Below are 26,211 nucleotides of genomic sequence, written 5' to 3'. Positions count from 1 at the left end.
AACAAAAGAAAACAAACAAAAAATAAATAAATAAAAACCAATGGGGAGGGACGCCTGGGTGGCTCAGTTGCTTGAGCAGCTGCCTTCAGCTCAGGTCATGACCCCAGCGTCATGGGATCGAGTCCCACATCGGGCTCCTTGCTCCGCGGGGAGCCTGCTTCTCCCTCTGACTCTGCCTGTCACTCTGTCTGTCTGTGCTCGCTCGCGCTCGTTCTCTCTCTGACAAATAAATAAATAAAATCTTTAAAAAAAAAATCAATGGGGAAAATAACTTGTAAGATACAGGACAGATAATAAAAGACATTCTTAATGTGTAAAAGCCTGGCAAACTGATAAGGAAAACAACACTGAAGAGCTGGGAAGGGGCTGTTTGCGGGAAGAGAGAAAGCAGGGGATGAGCAGGTCCCACAGGCCGGCAGGTTCACGGAGGGAGGAGGGAGAGAGGCAGGAGTCACAGTCGCATTGGGATCCAGAGTCCACCCAACGACAGTGACCAGACAGACCACACACCCTCTCGGAGGCGCTCCCCGTTGCCTGAAAGGACGACAGGACTCGTGTCCCCGAGTGATTCAGCAGAGCAGGGACGCAGAGTCCCAGGGTCTCCCCACGCTTCCGCGACCCCCGCGTGTGCCGGCCGCGGGCCTACCTGGATGCGGTGGACTACGTCTTTGAACACCGGGGAGCGCTGGGTCCAGGCGCTCACCAGCTCCATGGCCCGGTCAAAGTTCTTGACGTACTCGCCGTACATCTTGAGAAACGGGGCCAGCTTCTGCAGGATGTCCCCGAGCCGGGGGTTCGTGTCCCTTTGTGGGGGGAGAGAGGTCATCAGAGGGGCCAGCGTGGGACGGGGACGTCACCCGGAGTCCACGGGGTAATGGCCCGACTCCCAACGCTGAGGGATGGTGGGCAAACTGGTCACCCTCTCTGAGCCTTACTTTTCCTCCCTGGTACCTTGTAGGGGGGAACCACGTGTTACATGGAGGTACACGAGAGGATCCCGTGGGCTCTCCAGCTGTGCGGACACAGGATCGCTGCTCCAGGCCAGGGGTGCCAGTGGGGACGCGACCGCTCAAATGGCAGGCCCTCATCAGAGAGAATCTGTGAGGCCCCATGTCACCCCTTAGCGGAGCAAACTTCAGGAACAATGGGATGAGTGGACGCTGACAGTCTCATTGGAAAGCAGCAGGTTAATAATAAACCCGGCACAGACAGGGATTTGAAAATAAATTTCAAGAAGCGTAAAATATACCCATAGTCTTTAACCTTTGAACCACAGTTCTAAGGGGAAGTGACCCTAAGACGTCATCAAAAAGCAAGGAGGCGTGAGCACAAAGCCACCAGGGTGGCATCACGAGAATGCGCTCTGGTCACCGTCCCTGGCGGTGGCGGGCTGGTGGGCCTTCTTCCCTGCGGTCTGTGCACAAGAAGTCTCTCTGGGGTCTCAAGGAGAAAACCCATTTTTAGCAAGTGTGGACTGTGGACAGAAGGTCAGCTGGGCCCCAAGCTTTAATCTGATGGCCTTAGGGACACAGTATGACCTGCTCTGCAGGGGGAATGAGCTCCTCATGAAGACCTGCAAACAGGGGCCCTCCCTGGGCTGGGCAACTGAGGGGATGCCCGTGAGTCAAGGCTCCTGGCCCCTGCACCCTCACTCGCCTGGCTGCTGCTGGAGAAGGGGCTTTCGGGGAGCCAAGGGGCGGAGCTCCCGACGAGCCCAATGCCCCAGGAGACCGGGCGCTCAAAGCCAGGCGGGAGAAGAGAGGAAACAGCAGACAGCCCAGAGCAAAGCAGCAGCGCCGGGAAGAGTAAGGGACGCACGCAAAGTGGACAGTGGCAGGTGCAGGGCCACGCCTGTGATGTTTTACTTTCCAGACTCAGAGTTGAGCCGGCGCTCCACGAAGAACAAGCAGATGTGGCAGAGGGACAGAAGGATAGCCCCTGGGGGCAGTCGGAGGATCCAAAGTGCCCTGGGAGGGGGAACACCTCAGTCTCCAAAGCAAAGGAGGGAAAACAAAACTGCTAGGTCCGTTTACTTGCCGTTTGGTGTTCACAGACCCCACAGAGCCTGAATAGGGATTAAAGGAGCTTTCAAGCGCAGACGAAGCAGCGGAGGCGTGGGGACGCTGTGGGCCAGCGCTGCCCCAGGCCCGTGCAGGGAAGGAGCCAGGGCCTGCGAGACAGCCCCCCACCCTGCCCCGTGCCTGCATGTCTCTCGGGCACACAGGCTCTGCACGGAGAGGCTGGCCACGAGAATCCGCGCAGCTGCCGTGGCCCAGTGGCCAGGAACCCGGGGCCACACTCACCACTCCTGCGTGATCCGCGTCTGCAGCTCGGGGAGGAGGAAGTGCCCATGGAAGCGATAGATGGACGAGATGTTGGAGAAGATGCCCGTGGTGACCTCCGAAGGGATACCGGCTTCTGTCAGCTGGGTGCAGAAAACCTGGGGGTACAGAGGCCCGTAGAGTGGGTGCTGAGCTGGGGGGAGGGGCTCCTGTTTTCTTAACGAACCTCCGCTTCATCAAACGGGCTCAGACCTATGGTTTTAAAGCCAGCTCACTGATGGCTAAGGACTGCGGGGGAGGCAGACACAGTCCTCTGCTGATGTGGACTTGCTGTCCCGCCTCTGCCCACCTCTCAAGGGAGCTGGAGGGTCTGGATTTCCTTTCTCAGCTCTGTGAGCTACACATGGACCCGATACCTGGCAGAACTCTGGGTGTCCACCAGAGGTTTACTTCCTGTGCTCATAAACCCGGGCTGCTCTGGGCACAGCAAACTTCCCAGAGCCCCTTTCCATGCTCAGATAATGCAGCTGCCAGGAAGAACCCCTCCAACTAGGTGACGGGACAGGACCTTGGCCCCAGAGCCCCAGGCTCAGACAGCAAAAAGGAGGAGTTTGTGGAGGAGACTCACAGTGGCCTGAGTTTCAGTGTGAAGGCCCTCATACTCCAGCTGGAAGGGCCAGCCAGCCCTTTCAGCAGCCTCTGAAACCGGCAGCCCACAGAGGCAGGACCCCAGCCCTGGGGGGCTACCTGGTCCAGCAGGTACAGCCGCCGTACATAGGTCTCCTCGGTGTGCAGGAGCTCCTGGGCGATGTGGAGCAGCTTCGGGGGCTCAGAGCACTGCAGAGAGAGGAACCACAGGTCCCTGGGGAGGCGGGTCTGACATTGGGGGTAACCAGGGGGCCTGGGGGCCAGAAGAGGCCACTAGCGCTGGGCCAAGGGGCTCAGTTCTCACAGATGGACTTCTCAGGAAGGTTTCTGGGGAAGGCACAACAGCTCCTGCCAACCCCCCTAACCATCCCAGATACAACTCTGCCCTCCTGAGACCTTGACCACAGAGCAGCTACAGCAGCCACATCAAAATATTTTGTGGCCTGCTGTCAGCAAGACGGCAGACTAGAATGCTACAGGCCCTCCTCCTTTCCCCAGAGACATGGTGCCGACAACGTATGGAGCGGAATCCCTCTGTGAGAACCCAGAGGAGAGCTGAGAAGCTATCGCTCCACATCACGGTAAAACCAAGAAGAGATTCCAGCAAATGGGGAAACCAGGCAGCATCCGGCACACCCTTTCGTGTCCCTCCCCAGGCAGCAGAGCATGGCCCACGTGGAATGTAGAACCTAGGCTGGAGGTCCCGCTCCGGATGGAAATGAGACAGTGAGCCTCACATCCAGGGCTCTGACACATCTGGGGGCTGCCCAAGGGACTGCTGGCTTCTGTCTGTCCAACTGGGAGTGCTGACATGACCCAGACGAGAGTTTGAAAGTCCTGGAAACAGGCCAGCCGTGTGCAAGACAGAAGGCTCTAACTTCAAGGGGCTTTATGTAATTACAATGGTAACCACAAGCAAAATATCTATAGAATATACATGAATGGAAATGAGAAAGGAATCAAAATATACCATTACAAAAATTCAGTAAAAAATAAGGCAGACTCTAAGAGAGGGACAAAAAAGCCACAAGATGTGTGGAAAACAACTATCAAAATAGCAATGATCCCTCCCTATAATTATTTTAAACATAAATGGATTAAATCCCTAATCAAAAGACATGGATTGGCTGAATGGATTTAAAAAACAGCGTCTGACCACATGCTGTGCACAAAACACCTTAGATTTAAGGACACACACACAGGCTGAAGTGGAGGATGGGTAAGATGGGGCATGCAGACGGACTCTTCTCCAAAGAGAACAGGAGTGGCCACACTGATATCAGACGAAACAGACTGTAAATAAGAAACTGCTACCAGATATAATGAGGAACATCATATGATGATAAAAGCACCAACTTTCTGAGAAGATAAAACAATTAGAAATATTTATGCACCAGGGGCGCCTGACAGGCTGAAAGAGTGTGGGACTCTTGGGGTGCCTGGGTGGTTCAGTGGGTTAAGCCTCTGCCTTCAGCTCGGGTCATGATCTCAGGGTCCTGGGATGGAGTCCCGCATCGGGCTCTCTGCTCAGCAGGAAGCCTGCTTCCCCCTCTCTCTCTGCCTGCCTCTCTGCCTACTTGTGATCTCTGTCTGTCAAATAAATAAATAAAATCTTGAAAGAAAGAAAGAAAGAAAGAAAGAAAGAAAGAAAGAAAGAAAGAAAGAAAGAAAGGGAGAAAGAAAAAGTGTGAACTCTTGATCTCGGGGTCCTGAGTTTGAGCCCCATGTTTGGTGCAGAAAGGACTTAAATTAATAAAAAGACTTAAAAAAAAAAGTTTAAACAAATATCTATGCACCAAACCTCATAAGTCCTAAATATATGAAAGCACACTTTGACAGAATTAAAGGGGAAACAGCAGCATGGCATTGTAGGAGACTTCAGTGCTGCATTTTCAACACTGGGCAGGACACGTAGACCGAAAACAAGAGTGTGAACAGACATACAGACGCAGACCCCTCACCCAGCAGGAGAAGGCACATTCTTCCCAAGTGCACATGGAACATTCTCCATGATGGTCTATATATCAGACCCCAAAACAAGCATTAACAAACTTCAGATTGAAATCACATAAAGTATTTTTTCCAGTCACAGTAGAATGAAACTAGAAATCAACAGCACAAGAAAAATTGGGAAACCCACGGATAGGTAGAAATTAAACAACACGGTCTTCAAGAAGAATTGAAGAAGTCACAAAGGAAATTAGAAAATAGCTTGAAACAAATTAAAATGAAAATACAAACACCAAAACTTAGGACGCAGCAAACGCTGCTGTAAATGTGTGTGTGTGAAAAAGGAAGAAAGATCTCAAATCAACGATGTAACTTCACACTTCAAGAGATTAGAAAGAGAATGCACTAAACCCAGAGCAGTCAGAAGGAAGGAAATAACCGAGATCAGATCAGAGATAAATGAAACAGAGAATAGAAAAACAATGGAAAAAATCAATCAACTCGAGTTGTTTTTTGGAGAGATCAACAAAATTCACAAAACCTTAGCCAAATTAACTAAGATATAGACACAAAGAAGTAATATTAGAAATAAACGAGGAACTATTACAACCAACATCACAGAAATAAAAAGGATCATGAGAGACTGAAGTGAACGGTTACACTCCAGCAAACTGGGCAGCCCAGACCAACGGATAAATTCCTAGAAACACACCAAGCCTGAAGACATGAGGAAATAGGAAATCTGAATGACCAAGAAGGAGTAAGTGGATTGAATATGCAATGAAAAACTTGCCAACAAAGAAAAGCCTGGAACCAGTTGGGTTCACTGGAAAATTAATACCAATCTCTCTCAAGTGCTTCCAAAACACTGACAAGGAGACAACATGTCTGAGCTCTGAGGCCAACACTGCCCTGACACCAAAGCAAGGCAAAGACCTTCCGAGGACCCTGGAGATAAACGACCCTGGCGAAGACTGATGCAGAAGTCCTTGACAGGACACCAGCAAACCCGACTCAACGGTACAGAAGAGCATTGGACACCAGAACCAGGGGAGGTTTATTCTGAGACTCAACACCCGTGAGAAACACTTGTGATGACCTGCATCGCTGCAGAAGCAGCCTCTGACAACATTCACTGTCCCCCTGTGACAAAACCACCAGTAAATGGGACTTCCACCACAGGACGAAGGCTGACCTCCGCTACCTGGGTGGGGGACGCGAGGCATAGGGTCACCCTGAGGACAGGCCAGGGCCTGACCGAGCACATAGACCCAGAAAGGTTGGCACATCCGTATTGCAGACATGAAGGCCTGGGCCGTCCCCCAGAGCCTGCGTGGGCAGGCGGGGAGCAGGCCTGGGGTGAGCACCTGCCCCTCACTACCTGGGAGACGGCAGGCCAGCGGAGCTCCCCCTGAGCACGCCTTGAGAGCCACCGATGGTGTGGCACGTAGTAACCACATCACTCAGTTTCTACGTTGTAGGGCGTCTGCACATCTCGGGTTCTTGTCGACCCACGCGCTGTGCCTTTCATGCCCACCGGCCCCTGCAGAGCCACGCCAGCACCTCCGTGGGCTCTCACGGGCCCCCCGGCCCTGGTCACTCAGAACCAGGTGCCACACACCGTGGAAGCCTCTGTGCAGCGCCAGGTCATTCAGGCTTGCCAGTCCTAAACCTGCTCACCCTGCGTCACCTGTTCCCTCCCACAGGAACAAGACAGGCCCTTGCGCAGTTTCCACCCCCTCTGCCTCCTGACCCACTCTGGTGCTTCCCGTGTGGCCCCGGGGCCTGGCCTGCTCATCCTCGTATGAACCGCAAGCAAGGAGCTGAACTATCTTTTCAATGGCCGACGCACCCTGACCTCTCGGTGTTTCCATACCTGAGTAATAACAAAACCTAGGTTCAAACGTGACTCCCAGCCGCCTGCTCTCTTGAAGCTGGCTCACTACAGTGCGGGCACAAAGCTGTCCTTCGTCTGCGAGGCCTGTCTTCTGTCACAGGGCCCTTTAGCCAGGACTGTCCCCACCAGGCCAGTAGATCGGGCGCCTCCTATGACGCTTGCGGGACCCTGTTGCTCAGGCCGTGTCTCTGGGCCGGACCCTCTGCTTCATTTCCTCGTCCCCACGTACCCCAGGGCAGACCCCAGAGCCCAGGGTGCTGTCGGGACGCAAAGGGGCTCCCTCACAGCGAACCCACGACGGCGTGGGCACATCTGCTCCCCGGGACGCCTGCTCCTTTCCCGCCCCTGCCACGCCCCATGGTGACCCTTGGTTCCCTGGTCATAACACAGGGGCTCTGCAAAGGTGGGCAGCCAGCCCTGACAGAGGGTGTGGTGGTGGCTCTGTGAGCACTGAGACCTATGGCCAGAGTCCTGGGGGTGGGGCCCCTGCACCCTGCTGAGGACGTGGGACCTAGGCTTGGGAGTGAGGTCGTCACATGGGGAGCCGGAGCCCCTGCCCTCCCCGCTGACCCACCACCGGGCCTCTCTGACCTCATGAAGCCTCAGAAGAGCCCCTGCCACCCCAGGACGTGAGGGCGGCCTACCTTGGCCGGGTCGGCAAGGTCCCCTGGGGGGCTGTTCTCCGGGTCGGGCTCCTCACCGCTGCCTTCGCCCACGTCGCTGTCGGCCACCTCCTGCAGGGCCTTGCCTTCTGGGGCTCCGTCCAGCTGTGGCCCCAGGACTGTGGGGCCCTGGCCAGCCTCGCTGCCCTCCCCGCAGGGGAACTGCTCATTAGCCACGCTGCAGGAGGGGCTGTCGATCCCGCTGTCCCGGTTGGGGAGCTTAGCACCACCATCCAGCTCCCCCGAGGGGCCTGTATCCAGGGGGCCATCCCCTGCAGCAGCTGGGCTGCCGGGGCTCCCAGGGTCAGAGTCCTTGCCGTGGGCTCTAGGTCCGAGTGGCAGTGCCTGGAGCTTCCCTGGGTCTGCCCTTGAGAGCTCCGGGGAGGAGCAGCCAGGCCCAGAGTTCAGCTCCCCCAAGGCAGCAATGGGGGGCTGGGCTGTTGAGCCCCCCCTTCCTGACTCCATTGTCACAGCGGAGCTCCCTGAGCTCCAGGGGGAGCTGGCCGGAGGGCTGCCTGTGGGGGGAAATGAGCAGGGTCAGTGCCAGCCAGGCACGGACCAGCCCCTGCACGCAGCCCCGAGTGCAGCCCCCGGTATGGCCACCCAGAGAAGGGCCGTGTGGGGGCAGCCCACACAGCTCCAGCTGGGTCCTGTCCAGACAGGCCTTTGCGGAATGGCAAATGGAAAGCATTTTATTTTAAAAATAAGTAAATTTTTTCTATGTTAAAAAAAAGAAAAAGAAAAGAAAAGAGACAGAGAGGGCAGAGAAGAGGGAGGTAAGACGGGGAAGACGGAGGGAAGGAATCCCACAGCTGAAGCCCCTGCCGCACAACACCCACGGAAATAGCCGCGGTGAGCGCCGCGGACCGGTCATCTGCGCGCTCCGCCCCGGGGATGTGGTTCCGAGCGGCCCCCTCTGTGGCGTCCCTGTGACCCACATCGTCCAGAGACCCGGGCCCAGGGAGGCCAGGGCTTTGTCCCAGATGCCACCCCACCCCCCCACAAAGCGCCCTGGAGCCGCTGGCTGCTTTCACGGCCTGCCTCTCCTGGACACCCTCACGGGAGAGGCGAGAACCATTGTGGGAGCGTCCAGGGGGACAAGGCCAGGGGAGATCGACATTCCCCAGAACCTTCCTTTGACTCCACTCACCTGACACCCTGGTCTCCAGGGAGGGCTCCACACCCGGCTCCCTGCGGGCCGTGTGCGGGGTCTGGGTCGGCTGCCTCAGGCGGGAAGCGTGAGTGGGGTTGGGATGCTGGCTGCAAATCTCCTTCCTGTCCAGCAGGTTTGACACAGGGGTCCTGAAACAACACGACAGGAGCATGAAAGCTGCCTTCACCGGCACCCGCGGTGGCCGGGTGTCAAGGCGCTCCAACGGCAGAAGGTGGAAGGGCACCTCCGTGGCCCCGCCCAGCATGGCCAGCCCTGGACAGGTCGTGGGCCACAGGCAGATGGAGCACGTGGCTTCCTGCCAGAACATGGGGACAACTCTGGGGGTCTGGCCCAAACCTCCAGGCCAGAACTGACCATCCCCACCTGTGGTGCCCTTCCTGGGGGAGGTAGGGTCTCACCCAGGGTGCAGAGGGCCAGAGGGCACCTCCCGCCCCCACCAAGCTCCCTCCTGACACCTGCAAACACAGGTGTCCAGGGTCCACACCCACGACCAGCCTAGCAGCCCACAGCTTCTGCACACGCTCCCTCCTCCCTCGCAAACCAGGCTGAAGAACCATCCGTCTCGCCCTCACACAGAGCCATAACGGTGCCCAGAGCCTGCCCCTCGGTGCCTCGCCCGCAGGAAGACCTCCGGGCATGCTGCCTCCACGTTGGGACGGCGGACTCCGCCTACGACACCTGCCGCACAGCCCCCTTCCCGTGGGGCCAGACTGCTCAGGGCTGGACCTTTCTCTGGGTGGCCCCAAAGCCAGAGCAGCAGGCACATGCACCACGGGCCCCTGCCCTGTTCCTGATGAGCTTCATGGGGAGAAACATGAAGGTTTTGAAACAGAAAATACTCGCTTTACTGCATTCCTGTCATAGCACAGGAGGTTAAACCCAAGGTCCCAGCATGCAGACACGACAGAGCCCTGAATGCGGGCCCCACGCTCAGCCTGTGTGTGTCAAATGCGGTGTCTGGCCCCAGGGGATAGCGTTGGCAACCCCCGGGAGTCCTGCTTCTGGTCACCCCCCACCACACAGCGAAGCACAGCGTCCCCAGCAGGTGGAAACCAGAGCGGTGCGCCCTCCTCGCTTCCCACCCCTGCATGGATCCAGCCCCACGTGGACCCCAGGGACAGGACAGGAGACCAAGGAGGTAGAGGTCACGGGCAGAGCACGGACAGGAGAGCCCTGTCAGGGGGCTGAGGCCTGCAGGGTCCCTGAAGATGGTTGGCACACATGGGAGGGCACCGTCAGACTGAGCGGGAGCCGCTGGGGGAACAGCAGTGGCCAGGCACAGGCAGGGCAGAGCTGGGCCCCACCGGTGGGGGAGTTGGTCCACCGCATGGGGAGCTCTGCTCAGGTCCCAGGATGCCCACCTGCTTCCTAGCAGTGTCACGGCTTCCCTAACGGCGTTCAAGAGCAGCTCGAGCCAGGGCAGCCGCACCTCTAGCCTCCAGAGGGGAAAGCCTCCAGCGAGAGCTCGAGGCCTGCGGGAGAGGGACGTCCGGACGCTGTCGACAACGAGCAGGTCTCAGCGACAGAACCATCCACACTGAAGCACACACAGACGGACAGAGCGATGTGAGCGAACGTCCCGCAGCAAACAGAGGCGTAACCGGACTCCGGACAGGGGAGTGGCGGGAAGTGTTTGCGGAATACAGACCACAGCATTCCTGCGTCAACGGAAGTCGTAAACCCACAGAGCCAAGGGTCTCAACCAACACCGAGCACGAGAAATGTCTGTAAGTAGTTTTCCACACAGAAAGCTCCAGGCTCCAAAGGCTCCAGGGTGAATTCTAGCAAATGCTGGGGACACGAGAAGGCCCTGCAGAACGCTGAGCCCTGAGCGCGGCAGATGCCCACCCGCCCAAGACCAGGTACACACCCGCCTTTCCGGCTGCACAGAGTTCCAGGAGATGCATGTGAGCCTGTGGTCACAGACCACAGACGGGCTCGCTGTGTTGACCAGGGAGACTGCATCACGGGTACACACACGTGTCGCACCTCGGGTCCGCACTCTGCATGTGTGCCGTCCTCTGTCACAGTACACAGCACAGACGGCGATGCCTCAGGCATGAGCCAACTTACCCAGCTGACATTCCCTGAGTGCCATTTTTTAAAAGATTTCATTTACTTATTGGAGAGAGAGAGCTCAAGAAGAGCAAGCACAGAAGCAGGGGGAGGGACAGAGGGAGAAGGAGGAGCAGGCTCCCTGCCAAGCCATGGGGCTCAGTCCCAGGATCCTGAGATCACGACTGGAGTGGAACACAGATGCTCAACCCACTGAGCCACCCAGGACCCTCCGCACAAGTGCCAATTTTACAGAAGGGACGGGGGTCAGGCAGAGCACAGGTGGTACCCCATAGCCTGGGGAAGCTTTGGCAGCCCTCATGCCCACAGGGTCATTCTCATCCAGAGGACTGGGGTGCACCCATCCCCTGGAGACCTTGAGCCATGACCAGCTCTTCTTCCAAGGGTGGCAGAACCAGCTCAGTCAGACGGGAAAGCCCGAAGTTCAACATAAAGATATCCCACAGGGAGCAGAGTGTGGGGTACAGCAGAGACCACTGCTCCCCCAATCTGATTCAGGAAAGCGTGGGATGCAGCCCAGGGCCTTGTTCACCTTGGGATTGGTCTCCCTGCTGCTTTTCCAAGTCCAAGGTCAGCACCAGGGAAGGTCAGCCCAGTTCCCACCTGCCCTCTGCACCGCACAGGGGCACAGGGGGCTCCGGGAAGGGAACACACAAATGTACACATGCTCACACCTACACACATGCTTCTGTAACACACACGCACACACACACACCATGTGCCGGGAGCTGTACTCAGCACCTCTGGATACTCGCTCACAGACACCAAGGGGGGTGACGTCCTGTGTTTCAGACAAGGAAGCCAAGGCTGATCCTGGTTCACACTGCCACATCCAGGGCCAGTGTGGGGGTGGGTGTGAGCACAGGAACTCCGGAGCTGTGGTCAGCCTTCTCTACCCAGCCCTGGCTCTCACCTTAGAAACGCTGAGTCACCTAGCTGAGCTCCCAACTGCCGGGGAGGTACAAACACGGCAGGACACAGCCAGGGCTCAGGGCCCCTGACACCCAAGGGTGCCACCGTCCAGCATCAAAGCCCTAACACTGAGCCTGGGGGAGGTTCGGGTGCTCGAAAAAGATGGAGAAATTAAACGTCCAGGGTGTTTGGACCATGTAAGTGGCTTTGGAGCCCTGACACTGCCCGGTGGCTGCCCGAGACAGGCAGGGAGGCTCCTGCGCATGGACCACAAGGCCAAGCATGGCCCCACCCCACCCGCTGCCAGCTGTCCCCTCCTTGGGAGCAACACGGGAACCCCCGCTAGAAATACCACCCTCCTGTGCTCGCTTCAGCAGCACATAGACTAGAAATAACACTCTCCTGTCTCTTGCTGCCTGGCACCTGGCTCCCTGTATGGTTCCTACTGACAGCAGCCACCTCCGGCTGGCCTCGGAAACTGTCCCACCCTGATCAGCACCAGCCTCAGGACTGTGCGAGAGGACAGTGCTCAGTGGGGCTGCTCTCTCCCCACCGCGCTCGAGTGGTGGCTCCCATGCAACAGGTCACCTGAACGAGCCTGAAAATACACCAGGGGTACCTGCGGTACCTCCACACAGGTCCAGGCGGGGAGACAAGGCTATGGAATCCACGAGGCCATGCAGCAGTGAGAAAGGCTTGTGACCCGGAGCTGTTGCACTCCAGGGTCCGGCTCCAGAAGCAGAACCTTTGTCCTGGGGCCTCAGCCTGGGGTCTCCACCCTGTCTGCTGAGCACATGGAGATGGGCACTGACGGTGGGGTGCCATGTGCTCTGGGATGCGGTCGGGGTCGGCGGGACCTGGGGACAGGCTGCAGGGCATGCTGAGCACAGAAAAAAGGAGGCAGACCCACGCAGCACCATCCCCGCGTGCTGGGATGCCCTCAACAGCTCGCACCATCGCTTAAAGTTACCACGCCTTCAACAGCCGATGGAGTGAGCCGTCCATTTTAGTAAACTTAGAAGTTATAGAAAACCAAAAAGGATATAAACGCTCCCGACCCCTGTGGCGCTGGGATGCCCATGTGGGCAGCAGCCTGTGGGCGGGATGGCCCTGGTGGGGGCTCCTGGGGGGGCTGCACCTTTTCTTAGAGATGCGGCTGTCTTTCCAATACTGAATCCCAACACCCGGTCCTCAAGAATGCTCTTCTCGCAAAAGAACTGAAAGCAGAGACTTGAATAGATACATGCACAACGCACCCCCCCCCCGACTGCAGCAGCTGTCCTCACAGCAGTGGGTGGGGGGCTTAGTGGGGGATGCAGCCCCAGCAGCCGGGGCAGGGGACGCATATACAGCTCGCGGACATACTGGTGATGGAACATTCCTCAGCCCTCAAGACGGAAGACATCCTGACACCTGCCACAGCATGGACGGGCCTTGAGGACACGAGGCTGAGTGCCCGTCCCAGAAGGACAGACACCGTGTGAGGTCCCTGGAGTCATCAAATCACAGAGACAGAGAGTGGATGGCGGCGCCGGGGGCTGGGGGGCAGTAGTGTTTAATGACGCAGTCTCAGTTTGTGGAGATAGAACATTCTGGAGACAGACAGTGAGGACGGCGGCACCACGTGCAAACACTTACCGCCAGTGGACACTTAAAAGTTGTTTGGATGACAAATTTTACGTTACATGTACTCTACCATCAATAAACAGCTTAAAAAAAGAGTGTGTTTTAGAAAATTCTCATCAGAAATTGTGTGATTGACGGCTAAGACAGCGGTGATTGAAATGCCTAGAACTTACTGCCTGCCTGGGCCCTGGCCGTTCCTCTGCACACCCTGGAAACCCCTGGTGCCCCCCTGAGACACACGTTCTGACGAGGACCAGGCCCTTGAGGGGGTGGGGCTCGAACAGAGCAGGGACTGGGGTGGGGAGGGGCGCTGACACAGACCCCAGGGGGTTGCCGACCTGACACAGACTCCAAGGAGACAGACTGCAGCCCGTGCTCCATGTGGCACCGCCACGTGCCCCCCTCCCCAGAGCGAACAGGGGCATCATGGGTCCTCCTGTGTGGATGTAGGAGGTGGTCGAGCAGCTGGCCTGAGGCTTTGCCCCAGAGTGATGGGCTGCTACCACTCACCAGCCAGGCCACAGGGACAAGTTGTACTTGCTGAGCCTCAGTTTTCTCCTGCCTAAAACGGACATAACTGCCCTGCAAATGTTCCCAGAGCCTGAGGCAGGCACAGTCCTGGTCCCGAACTGCCCACATCCTACGTGTTTGGCCGCCCAGCAGACCTACACCGCCAGGACAGCTTGCCAGGCTGGTGGGCTTCAGCCACTGACACAGCCGAAAGCTCCCAGGTCCCTGTCACTGGCTCCATCCTGCAGGACCTGGTGAGGCCGCGCCAGGGCACAGTACTTACTCTGTGTGCTCAACGCTAGCTTACCAGAGGCTCCCAGACAGCAAGCCTGGAAATGCACTGCGTCTCCTCAAGAAGCTATGACAGAAGAGCTGCCACAGGCGCACAGGACAACACAGGGCCACAGGCCACGCAGGATGCATGTGCACAGGACTGCACGGCACGCAGGACGCATGCGCATGGGGCTGCACGGCGCACAGGTGCACAGCGCAAAGGACGTACCGCGCAGTGCTGCACCGCACGCAGGCTGCATGGCATGAGGGTTCACAGCACGCAGGACAGCACGTGCACGGACCCGGTGGGCCTGCAAAACTGACCGCCTGAGCTGCTTCCACTTAATCTTTTCACGTTTACATTTACTTAATGCTCTTCTTTTCTTCCTAATTTTATTTTCTACGGTGAGCACTCGCATTCTCGTGTGCTTTATTTGTATTTCCGATTCTGCGTTTATTTCGCCATCACCTGGACTGTAAATATAGGCACGGCATCACTGTCTGCTGTGGACACGCAGGTCCCCGCACGATAACCAGCTGTGCCGCAGCCCCAGCTGCTTCTGGGTGGGCCCGCGAAGCCCTGGAGACCTGCTGGGGGACCTACTGTTCGGCCTCAGGCAGGGGTCCCAGGCTGACTGCTGGTGCCCCGGGCTCCCCCCACAACTTCACCTTTGCTTAAGTCTAAGATGTTCACCAGAAGACCGAGTGAAATGACCAGACAAGAACCTTCCAAAAGTTCCCAGTTGCACAGAGATCCTGACCCTGCTCCCAGGGCTGGCCTGTGTGCATGCAGCCTGGCGCTGCCCACCCCAGGGGTCAGTGCCAGGGGGTTGTGGGGAGCTCCGCCCGTACACTTCCACTGCTGCCCCCTGACCCCCTCCTGGGGTCACTCTCACTGCCGCCCTGGGGGATGCCTCCCCGCGAGTATAGGTCTCATTGGACTGCACAGTGACCTACTAGGTTATTGCAGGAAAGGGAGACCAGGCCGCAGGTGCAAGCTCCCAAACCCGCACACTTGTAGGGGCTATAGCCACAGGTCCTGGGCATGCATGGGTTTCATGGGGGCCCATCGGAACCCCCAGAGCCAACTGGAAGGTTAATCCCGCCCTCCTCATTGCATGCCTATCTGGTGACCAACCATCACCACCATACGTGCGACCCCAGATGGAGGGAATAGCGTCCCAGACGGATGGAGCAGTGTCTCAGGCAGGGGGGAACACCGTCCCAGGCAGAGGGAACAGCGTCCCAGACAGAGAGAGGACGCAGGGCAAAGGAGAATCAGCCCAGCCGAATGGAGACATGGACCTGGAGACGGAGGAGGTAGAACGCGGGGGTTGGAGCCAGGATGGGTCTCCCAGCTGTGGGCCCAGGGGACCGTGCAAGTGAGTGATGCTCCATTCAGGGCTGGTTTCACATCTGTCCCACAGTCTGACTTCCACATCACCCCCTTTACTGAGGTGCCTCATTCTGCTCATCTGTCAGTGGGGGTCATGAGAGCCCACCTAGAAGGATGTGGAGAGGCCGGTGCTCCTAGGCTCCCAGCTGAGACCAGCAGCTGCACCCCGTCACTGTTCTGAGTCCCTGGGCTCTTGGGCTCAGGACACCAAAGCCCCATGTGTCCTCAAGGCCTCCGTTAGCCCCCCATCTGAGCTCTGGCCTTCGCAGACTAACCAAGGATCAGGCCTCTGTGTGTCAGAGCACACAGTCCTGTCCAGCTCTGGGGCCCCTGAACTTTCGGAGGTGCTGGCCTTTGTGGGGAGACTGACGTCAAACCCAAGGAGCGGAACCAGGGCCTCTGGCCTCCTGTAAACACCCAGCTGGAGCCAAACCACTTCCTCCCTGAGCACTGGCCCCGCCCCGCCCCGCCTGGCCCCAGCGAACTGTCAGGCTCTGAGGGTCTGAGTGGAGCCCAGCTGGGCAGTGTGCAGGCCAAGGCCCAGAGCTCTCTCTGTCTTCTCTCCTTCAGGAGTGGCCAAGCACTCAGCCAGTTGCCTGCAAGCCCCAAGGGTCCCAGGAGCCAAGTGCTCTGGGTACAGCTGTGCCCCTGAGCACACCCCCCGACTCTACAGAACACAGTGGTATCTGGCTCCGCCCCGCTGCCACCCAGGACGCCCCCATGCCCCGGAGTCGGTGTCATCAGCATCCCAAGGTGTCCTCCTTCCCGGTAACCACTGCAGCCAAGCCCCATCAGTGTCTCGACCGTATCTGACTGCAGAGGAACCTTCCAAAAACACACATTTTGTGGAAAGGCCTAGCCCCCTAGCTACCATGTGGACCACTCACCCTTCCTCAGCCCAGGTAATGGAAGACCCACATTGCCCAGGGCCTCGGTGACAGGTGCACAGGCTGGGCCCACATGGGGGTCACCCTGATGTGGGTCAGCCTCAGACCCCGGCCCCTCCGGGGCTCAGGTCATCTTAGCAGGAGTCCCAGGCACCCCAGACGACAGCCAGTGCTGTCCCGGCCGATGGCATGCTTGCTGCTGGCTCTTCACAAATCAAGCCAGGGGCACCCGAGAGCCAAAGGAGCATGGACGTGCCACTCACCCACCACTGCATGGCTTCCAGCCTTGGAGCCACCACCCCAAGCCGGTCCTGCTCAGAGCATCCTTGTCCCCAAAAGTGGCCCCTGGAGGATCAACACAGGCTCTGGTGGCTGGCAAAGACCCCGGAGCTAGCACCACTCACCTGCCTTCCCTGGAAGCGTGCGCTTCTGCCCGGGGCTGACTTCAGGCAACAGCAAAACACGACTTCCTTTTGCTGGTTTTGCAACACAGGTCACCAAAGACGGCGGCTTCACATTTCCGCATCGTCACACGCCCAAGTTCACTGGTTCCCCAGCTGCCTCTTCTGTGAAAATGCAGCCAGACTGGCTGGAGAGCCGTCCAGGCCCCCGTGAGCCTCTGCACCACGGCCTGTGGTGGTTTAACGGCTCCTGTCTGGGGGTGGAGGCGATGGAGGCCGCTGCCGGCCCCCTCCACCTCGCCTCGTGGGCTGCACAGACCTGTGGGCACACAACACTGAGACCCTCAGGGGGCCCAGCAGGCCTGAGCAGCGGGGTCCCCTAGCTGAGAGGGGGCCCACGCATGGTCAGAAGAGCACCGTTGTCACGGGGCAGCTCCGCGACCCCCAGGAAGATAAATGCACAAAGACGCCGAACCCTACAAAGCTCAGAGCGTGAGCTCTTGCATTGGTTCCAGCAGCGGCCACTTGGTCCCGACCTGCACGCTTCTTTAGAAACAAGGGATTTCTTTGGACCTTGGTGGCCTTGTTGCTGGCAGGGGGTCCCCATAGAGTCCCCCCAGGGCAGCGCCTCACACACAAGGAACACACAAGTATGAGGAAGTCCGTACCAGAGTCCGTATCCCCCCCACCCCACCCCAGGGCACACAGTGGAGGCTTCTCCACGCGCTCGCCGGGGGTGTCCGCACAGCAAAGATGCTCCTGTGCTCGGCTCTCTGGGGGCGAGGGGATCAGGCTGTTGACACTACTCACTTCACCTCCAGATAGTCCTCCTCTTAACCCCAGATTTGAGGAAGTCTATGAGGAAGTCGGGGACGGACAGGTCACAGGCGTAGCGCCGTGTGCACGGACATAGGTGCACCTCCCTCCGGGGACGTGAGGACCCCGGTGAGCATGCACAGCGCCTACCCTCTGGCCTCCAGCCACCGCAGAGGACTCCAAACTGCCCCACTGGCAGGTGACAGGATGGTGGCTGGTGTCCCAGGTACCTGGGCTCACATCCGGGCTCTTGAGCTGAGAACCCTCAGGGCCGCAGTCCTCTGTCATAAAATGGAAAGGAGACAGGATGCAAGGAACAAGGGCCTGGCCTGTGGCAGGTGGTGGCCCCTCCAGGAGCCTCCCGCTCCAGTGGGCAAGAGCCGCACCTGACACCTTTCCCCAGCATGGCCCTTGCCCGCTGACATCCCTGAGCCAGGAGACTGGCGACGAGACCCCACCGAGACCTGAGGTCCCGGGCCCAGAGTCCCGTTGCGCAGAAATGGCCTCAGGAGGCGGCAGCTCAGATGTCATGACCCAAAAGGTGATGGACTAAAAGTGGAGTGGGGTGCAGCCCGGCTGGACCGCATCGGGCAGGGGACAAGTCCACCTGGGCAGTGGCGCTGTCCAACAAGGAACACACTTGCCAAGAACAAGCGTTTCCATCATATAGAATATTAAGCAGCATAACATGGTCCCTCGTCACTGTTTCCTCGGCACTCCTTTGAGCGCAAGACCCTGGGACAGTGATATGGCTCCCACTTGCTCCTGGAGAACGGCATGACCACGTGTGCCGGCCCCTGGCCTCCCCAGCAGCAGGCAGGGCCACAGGACCCAGCCCCGCACCACAGGAGCCACAGGAGCCATGTGCTCCTTCCAGCCTGGCCCCTCCTTAAACACATAGAGAATTAAAGTGTTTATTTCTTTGGAAACAGAACATATCAAGATAACCAAATTCTCTCTTCTGCCTTTTGGTAGCGTTCTAGGCATAAACACCAATAAAATTCCATGTTTACTGAACACATTGTTGTATCCCAGATCGGGTGCCGATGGTCTGTAGTCTGTGGTATTCTGCCAGCTTGCTTCTGGGCCAGTGGAGCCAGTTATGTGGGTGCCGACATGGGGAGAAGGGACCCTCTGCACCGTCTCCGCAACTTGTCTGCACATGTAGAATTATTCCAGAATCAAAGGCTTTTAAGTCCAACACTTGGTGTTTCCATGGATGGAGTAATCCTGTGTGGGACCATGAGCCACGTTGCTTCTCTCAGAATCTTGTTTCTTCCAGCATTTCACGTCCTGGAAAGCGCCCTGTCTCCTCGGTGACCACTGAGGCGGCGCAAGGAACAGAGGGTGGTAAAGACAGTCCCCAGACACAGAGCAGTCTGTCTGATGTTTACATGCGTGGGGCTGCCTCGACTCAACCCACACTTGGTTTTGTTGCAAAATGGCTTGGTTTTGTGTTTTTAAGATTCCGATGGCTGGCCCCCATTGGATGAGTCCCCTCTGTCATTGAGTCTGGTTGCAGAGTGAGGGATGAGTGGGTTGAGGAACGATCCGGAAACTGATAGCTCAGGGCCAAGGTCAGGAAGAGCTAGCTCGCAGGAAAGGAAATCTAAGTGGCCACACACACGTGATGAGACAGCTACAGTCCACACCCAAGTGCCCTCTCTCCCCACCAGGTTAGCAAAGACCCTTCCACAGGATGGCGATGGGAAAGAAGGGGACATCTGCCCTTTGACCCAGCACTCATCACTCTGGAAACTGGTGCTGGTCATACTTGCCCAGGTGCACAACAGCAAGGTGCCAGGTGGTTCCTGCACCAGGGCAGGTAGGAGCAAGGCTGGAAACAACCAAGGCCCACCTGGAGGGAGCCAGTGGGTCTACCACGTGGTTCCCGCTCAGCACAGAGAAGCACCTAATGGGCAGAGTGGCCAGACCTCCTCATGGGCAGACACAGCCAGTCACTAGAATCGGATGAAGCACCGGGCCGCCAGACGTTCTAGTTCTGAGCTCTGCCAGCTCTTCTGGGAAAACGTGCCTCCCTCTCTACGTGGGGGAAGCACAAACAGGGCAAATTATTGACGCTTGATAAATGAATTCCTGCATCTTTTCCATAAGTTTGAAAGATTTAAAAACTGTTTAAAATGGCTATCTTATGGATGGAGCCAGGGTGGGAGTGAGAGCCCTCTTGGATCTTTTTGTTTTTTTAACCATGTAACTATATTGTCTACTTTTAAATTTAATAATTTTTTTTAAGATTTTTATTTATTTATTTGACAGACAGAGATCACAAGCAGGCAGAGAGGCAGGCGGGGGTGGAGGGAAGCAGGCTCCCTGCTGAGCAGAGCCCAAAGTGGGGCTCAATCCCAGGACCTGGGATCATGACCTGAGCCGAAGGCAGAGGCTTTAACCCCCTGAGCCACCCAGGGGCCCCTAAATTTAATAATTTTTATATGACCATGATGAAGACACAAATTTTAAAATTCCACTTCTTCTCATGGCTTTGCCCCATGGCAAAGCCAGCACAGAGCCAAGATATAGGCTGGGGCTCCACAGGCACAACACAGAGGAGCAGAGGGAGCATGGGGCAGAGTGAGGACAGGAGGGAGCACGAGCAAGCACAGGGGAGGATGAAGACAGAAGGGAGCACAAGGAGCAGAGGGGCACGGGGTGGGAGTACGGGGTGGGAGCACTGCTACTCCCAGAAGAAGAAAGGAGTGAAAAGGAGCTGACAGTGGCTGAGGAGCACCCCTCTCCCTGCACCTTGTGGACAGCGACCTGGAGGCTGGACGGAAACAGAGCAGACACGAGATGCTCACACCCTTGCCCCTGCCGCCCCTCCACTCATCCATCCTTAGTCCCACAGTACAGCTGTATTTGCAAAGTGGAAGATCTGAGATATGAGTGTCTGACAATGGAGGATAGCACAGGCAGGGTTTCTATAATAAGTAAAATGATTTCATTTATTAAGTAAGATAATTACTATAATAATGAAAGCATATTAAGTTCAAACAAGACAGGTGGTGTCACACAGGGTTAGAGAGATGCATCAGTGGAACAGAATGGGGGGGGGGGTCCAGATGTGTGATCACATGCGTGTGGCTGGTCGGGATTTTACAAAGGCAGCGGCACTTGGCACTGGGAGAGGAAAGTCCTTCATGACTGTGCTGTAGCACCTGGACATGACCCAGACAGGTGAGCCTTAACTATCACTCAACACACACACACACACACACACACACACACGAACATACTTGGAATGAAGCCAGGTCTTAACTGTGAGCAGGACTCTAGAGCTTCCAGAAATGCACAGGTGGAACGCCCACGCCCTCGAGGCAGGCAGATGTCTCGGGCCTAAAAGCCACAGAAAAACACTTGATAAACCACCCTTCATCAGCAGGAGAATCGCGTGCTCATCCAGGGGCCCCGTGAAAAAGATGAAAGCCAGAGCCGCGGACGGGAAGGAAATGTTTGTAAGACATCTCTCTGACAAAGGACGTGTGCACAGAATATATAAAAATTCCTACAACTCAATAAAGAAAAAGACAATCCAATAAAAATAAATGGAGGAACAGACTAGACCAGGGACTTCAAAAGTTCTCTTAAGGGATAGTGAGCTCCAAGGGAAGTGCTCCCGAGCCCCCGCATGAGGGAGATGTAAGGTACAACCTTGAGACACCACCACGCCTATCGCGCGCCAACAAGGACATGGGGCACGCAGGGGTCAGTGACCCAGTGCTGACAGGTGCAAAATTGTACAACTGATTTAGAAAACCACCTGACATTTCCTCATGAAGTTAAGCACACACCTGCCTGCGAACCAGCAATTCCACACCTGTGGGTTCTCCCCAGGAGAAGAGAAAACATCTGTCCACATAGAAACCTGGTCATCAGTCTGTAGCAACCCGACTCATCATAACACAAAACTGAAAATGACCCAGATATCCTCCAACTGGAGAGTGATTGAGCAAAGTGTGCAACCATGTTCGTCCTACAGAAGGTTACTCAGCGACCGATGTACCAGGGACGTGGGTGAAGCTCACAAGGGAAGCCAGGTGCAACAGGTTGCTCTAGATGGGGTTAAAGAATGGGCAGAACTAGCACGGGAAGTTGGAATAGCACAACCTCTGTGGCCCTGGGGGCGGGAGTATCGGTTTGCTCCGGCTGCTGTAACAAAACTCCATAGAAACAATAGCAGAAATGCATCCTGGCCCCATCCTCAAGGCCAGAAGTCTGAGATCCAGGAGTGGGCAGGGCAGGTTTCCTTCAAGGCCTCTCACCTGACCTGGGCAACAGGCCACCTTCTCCCCAGGTCCTCATGTGGGCGTCCCTCGGTGTGTGTCTGTCCTCACCTCCTCTTCTTTTTTTTTTTTTTTTAAGATTTTTTTTTTTTTTTTGACAGAGAGAGAGACAGAGATCACAAGTAGGCAGAGAGGCAGGCAGAGAGAGGGGGGGGGGAGCAGGCTCCCCGCTGAGCAGAGAGCCTGATGCGGGGCTTGATCCCAGGAACCTGAGATCATGACCTGAGCCGAAGGCAGAGGCTTAACCCACTGAGCCACCCAGGCGCCCCCTCACCTCCTCTTCTTAGAAGGACGCCAGTCCCACTGGATCAGAGCCCACACCTATGACCTCATTTTAACTAATTTACCTCTTTAAGAGTTCCGTCTCTAAATGAGGTCACGTTCTGGGGCACTGAGGTTTAGGATTTCAGCATACGAATTTTGGGGAGATGCAATTTATCCCGTAACATCCTTGTCCTCGCTCATCAGAGTGCCGGATGTTCCAGCTATGCAGTAAGGCAAAGCGAGGAATGAAAATGCACGCAGAGCAAACGGAAGGAAGAGAAGTGTCCGTATTTGCAGATGACACGACTGTCTACAAAGTAAATCCCGAGAATCCACAAAAACACCACTAGAGTTAACAAGTGAATCTGGCAGTTCAGATATAAGATCAAAACTGCTTGAATGGTTAAAATGCAGACACCAAAAACTAAGAAACACAATGCCATTCACGCTAGAAAATTTTAAAAAAAATTTTTAAAAAGGAGCCTCAAATGTAAATCCAACAAAACATTTATTAAGTTCACATGCTGAAAACTTCAACACACTGAGGAAATAAAGGTCCAAGAAAAATATATTGTGTTCATGTTTATAGACTGACGATGTGATGGAAAGATTTGAGAGAAATGACAGAAAGATGTCCTTTCTCTCACAAATGATCTATGAGCTTAATACCATTTCTGTCAAAGCCCCAGCAAGGCTTTTTGTGGATCTCAGACAAGCTCATTCCTGAATGTATGTGAAGAACAGAGGTCCCTGGGGAAGGGAGGCAGCCTGACCAGGAGGGACCATGCCTCTGTCGCCCCAGCAAAGGGCATGGGGTGGTGCTGAGGGGACAGATCCAGAGGTGAACAGGACACAATGGGGACCCAGCAGGAGCCCACCAAGGGCAGGAGTGGTTACCAAAGGTGCAAAGAGAGGAAAAACAGCCTTTCCACGGATGGCATTGGGGCAATGGGACATCCCCAGGCAGCCAAGGAGCCCGACCTAGACCACATGCCCAACACGGATACCAGCTCAAAACGGATCATAGATTTAAATGTAAAATGTAAACCAGGAAACTTCAACAAGAAAAAATTAGGAAACAACTTGTGGGATCTGTGGGGTAGGGTTTTTAGATAGGACACCAAGAGCAAGAGCCACTCACAAGACAGTTGACAGACGCGAGCCAGTCTCGCAGTGAGGAGCTCCCCTCACACCTGCCGGGTGGGCAGACAGGAAGAAGGGCTACCCACCGGCCTCCTCCAGGATGCACTGAAATGGGGCCACTCAGACCCAGCACTCAGGTGGGACAGCCTCCCTGGGAGGAGCTGGGCGAGTACTTTTAGGACACGCTGGACCACCCCCGGACGCACAGGGGACCTGGCGTGTGTCCCCCAGAAGTACAGCCTGCGTTCACACAGAGACCCGCACACAGACATGCAGGGCAAACAACCCGATGGCCTTCGAGGGGTGCAGGACCCACCGTGGCACGGCCACATCCCAGACACAGTCGGCGCTGGAGAGGAAGGAGACGGACACCACCGTCTGGGTGAGTCGCCTAAGATGAACACCGACTGGAAAAGCCAGTTTGAAAACGTTCCGAATTCCACATGCTGAGCTTTCTTGAAATGACCCAAGTGTACTCACAGGGTGCAGGTCCGCCGCCCGCAGGGGCACGGGAGGGGACCCTGCCCTGCCCCCTGCAGACCTCCCCGCCCTGGCCGGGGCGCTACAGTTCTGCACTATGCCACCCTCACCGTGTCCCCGCCGGAGAAGGCTGGGCAGAGGTACACCATCTCCGCGGGGTTCTCAGAGCTGCGTGTGAGCCTACAGTTAGTTGCTGCAAAGGCAAAAGCTTCATTAAATAAATAAATAAATAAAAGGCCGACAGAGTCCCTTGACTCTTACGAGAAGCAGTGAACTTCCCCGGGGAACCAGCAGTTCTGGGATCCTCCCCACAACCAGAAGCGGAAGCAGCAGAGACCCCAGGCCGCGGAGCTCCCCCACAAGACCCGCCCGCCTCTCTCTGTTCCCTCACTGGGCACACCCGGCTCTGGGGCGCAGGCTGGCCGTCCCCGCCCTCCGGCGCCCTCTGCTCCCCTCCCTGCGCCATCTGGACCTGGCCTCGCTGCCCCCATGTCCACACAGAAACAGAGAAAATGAGGAACAGCCTCAGGACCATTCCTTTGCCCCATTTCCAGAAGGGGAAGGTGTGTCTAAGGAGGTGAAGCAGGACCCGGCAGAGGACGCCACCAGGACGGTGGCCACTGGCACAGTGCGCAGTGCAGCAGGGGAGGGCGGTGCGCAGGGCGGGGGGCACACGGCAGCTGGAAGGGGCTCGGGTAGCTGGCGGGGGTGCACAGGGCGGCAGGAGGTGAGCTGGCAGTGAGGGGGGCACAGGGCAGCGGTGGGGGGGCAGGGGCGCAGGGCAGCGAGAGGTGAGTAGGCAGCAGGGGGTTCAGAGTAAGGAGGGGCACGGGGCAAGGGGGGTGCAGAGCCTGGAGGGCCAGTGGGAGCCCTGGCCGTGAGAGTCCTGTTACCGACGAGGACACCAGGGTTCAGAGGTGCCAGAGCCTCATGCAGTTGGTCAGCGGCCATGCCGCACTGGCTCTGAAAGCACGTGGCACATGAGGACCAAGGAGCTGCCTGCTCCTGGCTCTCAGGTCAGTGGGGTACTGGGGGCACTGGGCAGGTCAGGGTGGGACAGTGTCCAGTGCTGACATCTTCTCCACAAGCTGGGCAAGAGCCGGGCAGGAGGCAGGGTGGGACCCCACGGGCTTTGGATGGGGGCCCCGGGACTGCCCCTGGACTGCCAGCCCCAGACAAGAGCCAGGGAAGGAGCAGGGACCCGCTGCGCACAGCCTCAGACCCATGACCTTCCAGCTCTGGGCCCTGAGCTTCTGGGGGTGTTCGCTTTCCTCTCCATGCTTCTCGGTACTATACACATTTTTACAAAGAACATTTATTATATTTGCAATTGGGAGAAAAGTCGACTTATTTTAAAATAAGAGGATAACATCTCCTCCATAGCTCATCTGAGATTCCAAGCCTCTCGCAACTGCCTCAGAGCCAGCTGTCTCCATGTCTGTTTATATATGGAAAATTTAATTTCTACTTAGCTGTCCTACATTTCTCTGAGGGGGGAAATGTGGTTAAGAAACCCAAAAGGAAAGGACACGGAGTGTAATTTTGCTTTCTGAAAACACACTTTTGCAAAAAGTTCTCTAGTTTCCTTTAAACTGAAACTGGATTCTGTTCAAAGACCGAAAACCTTCCCTAGGTTGGGCACCGCCTTGAATGTTGCCGTGGGTCAAGCAGCTCCGAGGACGGCCGGGTGACCCAGATGACCGCAGACAGCCGTCCGTGCCACACCTGGCTTGGGGTGTGTCAGATGCCAGCGTGAGAGCAGGGAGGGTCCCACGGGGGAGCACTCACGGTACCTCCTTATTTAAGCAAAACAAAAGCAGAACTTCTCTAAAAATACTTGATGGCTTAGTCACAGCACCTGAAAGCAGCCTTTTGGGTTTGCCTTGGCAGAGCCCCAGTGACCTCTGACCCTGAGACAGGGTGGTGTCTGACAGCTTTGCCCACGGAGTAGGACAGTTACAGGGGACCTTGGGAACCGGACATCGGCCTCAAGTGGAAGTGATCCCTGACCTGTAACCACTCTGACGCCAGCCACAGAGGGGGATGCTGGGTCTGTGGCTTTTTTTCCACCCTGTAAGAAAAAATTCACTGTGGTCCACCTTGTTTTAAGGACAGCATTGCTTACAAATGCAAGGTTTGTAGCAATCCTGCCTGGACCCAGTCTGCTGGCGCCATTTTTCCAACAGCATTTGCTCACATCATGTCTCTGTGTCGCTTTTTGGGAACTCTTAAAATATTTCAAACGTGATTGTTATTATCACATTTGTTACGGTGATCTGTGATCGGTGATCTTCCATATCACCGCTGTAATCTGGGGCCACCGCAGCTGTGCCATATAAGACGGGGAACTCAACCGATGTCGTGTGTGCTCTGACCGCTCCACGGACGGGCCCTTCCCCCATCTCTCTCCTTCTCCTCGGGCCTCCCTATTCCCAGCTGATAACCCTACCAGGGCCTCTAAGTGTTCACGTGAAAGTAAGAGTCGCACATGTCTCACTTTCCATCGAAACTAGAAA

The 26,211-nt window shown here is 56.5% G+C and overlaps 1 protein-coding gene across 4 annotated transcripts in view; it reads right to left on the bottom strand.

Moving 5' to 3' along the window:
- Positions 1-26,211, bottom strand: part of FGD3 (FYVE, RhoGEF and PH domain containing 3) — a 49,429-nt gene that overhangs the window by 17,950 nt on the left and 5,268 nt on the right. The window contains exons 1-6 of one of the 4 annotated variants that reach the window (XM_059141461.1): positions 16,698-16,852; positions 8,590-8,741; positions 7,422-7,954; positions 3,030-3,119; positions 2,304-2,440; positions 647-803 (exon numbers count right to left, since the gene is read on the bottom strand). In XM_059141461.1, coding sequence (XP_058997444.1) covers positions 647-803; positions 2,304-2,440; positions 3,030-3,119; positions 7,422-7,904 — 867 coding nt within the window. In that variant the 5' untranslated portion in view covers positions 7,905-7,954; positions 8,590-8,741; positions 16,698-16,852. Of the gene's footprint in view, positions 1-646; positions 804-2,303; positions 2,441-3,029; positions 3,120-7,421; positions 7,955-8,589; positions 8,742-9,185; positions 9,415-9,974; positions 10,115-16,697; positions 16,853-26,211 lie in introns of those variants that run through there. The other 3 variants (XM_059141462.1, XM_059141460.1, XM_059141463.1) reach the window with 3 other exon arrangements.

The sequence above is a fragment of the Mustela lutreola genome, chromosome 12 (genome assembly GCF_030435805.1).
Source record: "Mustela lutreola isolate mMusLut2 chromosome 12, mMusLut2.pri, whole genome shotgun sequence".
NCBI classification, from domain to species: Eukaryota; Metazoa; Chordata; class Mammalia; order Carnivora; family Mustelidae; genus Mustela; species Mustela lutreola.
Note: the sequence above shows the minus strand (reverse complement) of the source record. Positions and strands in the feature narration are given on the sequence as shown.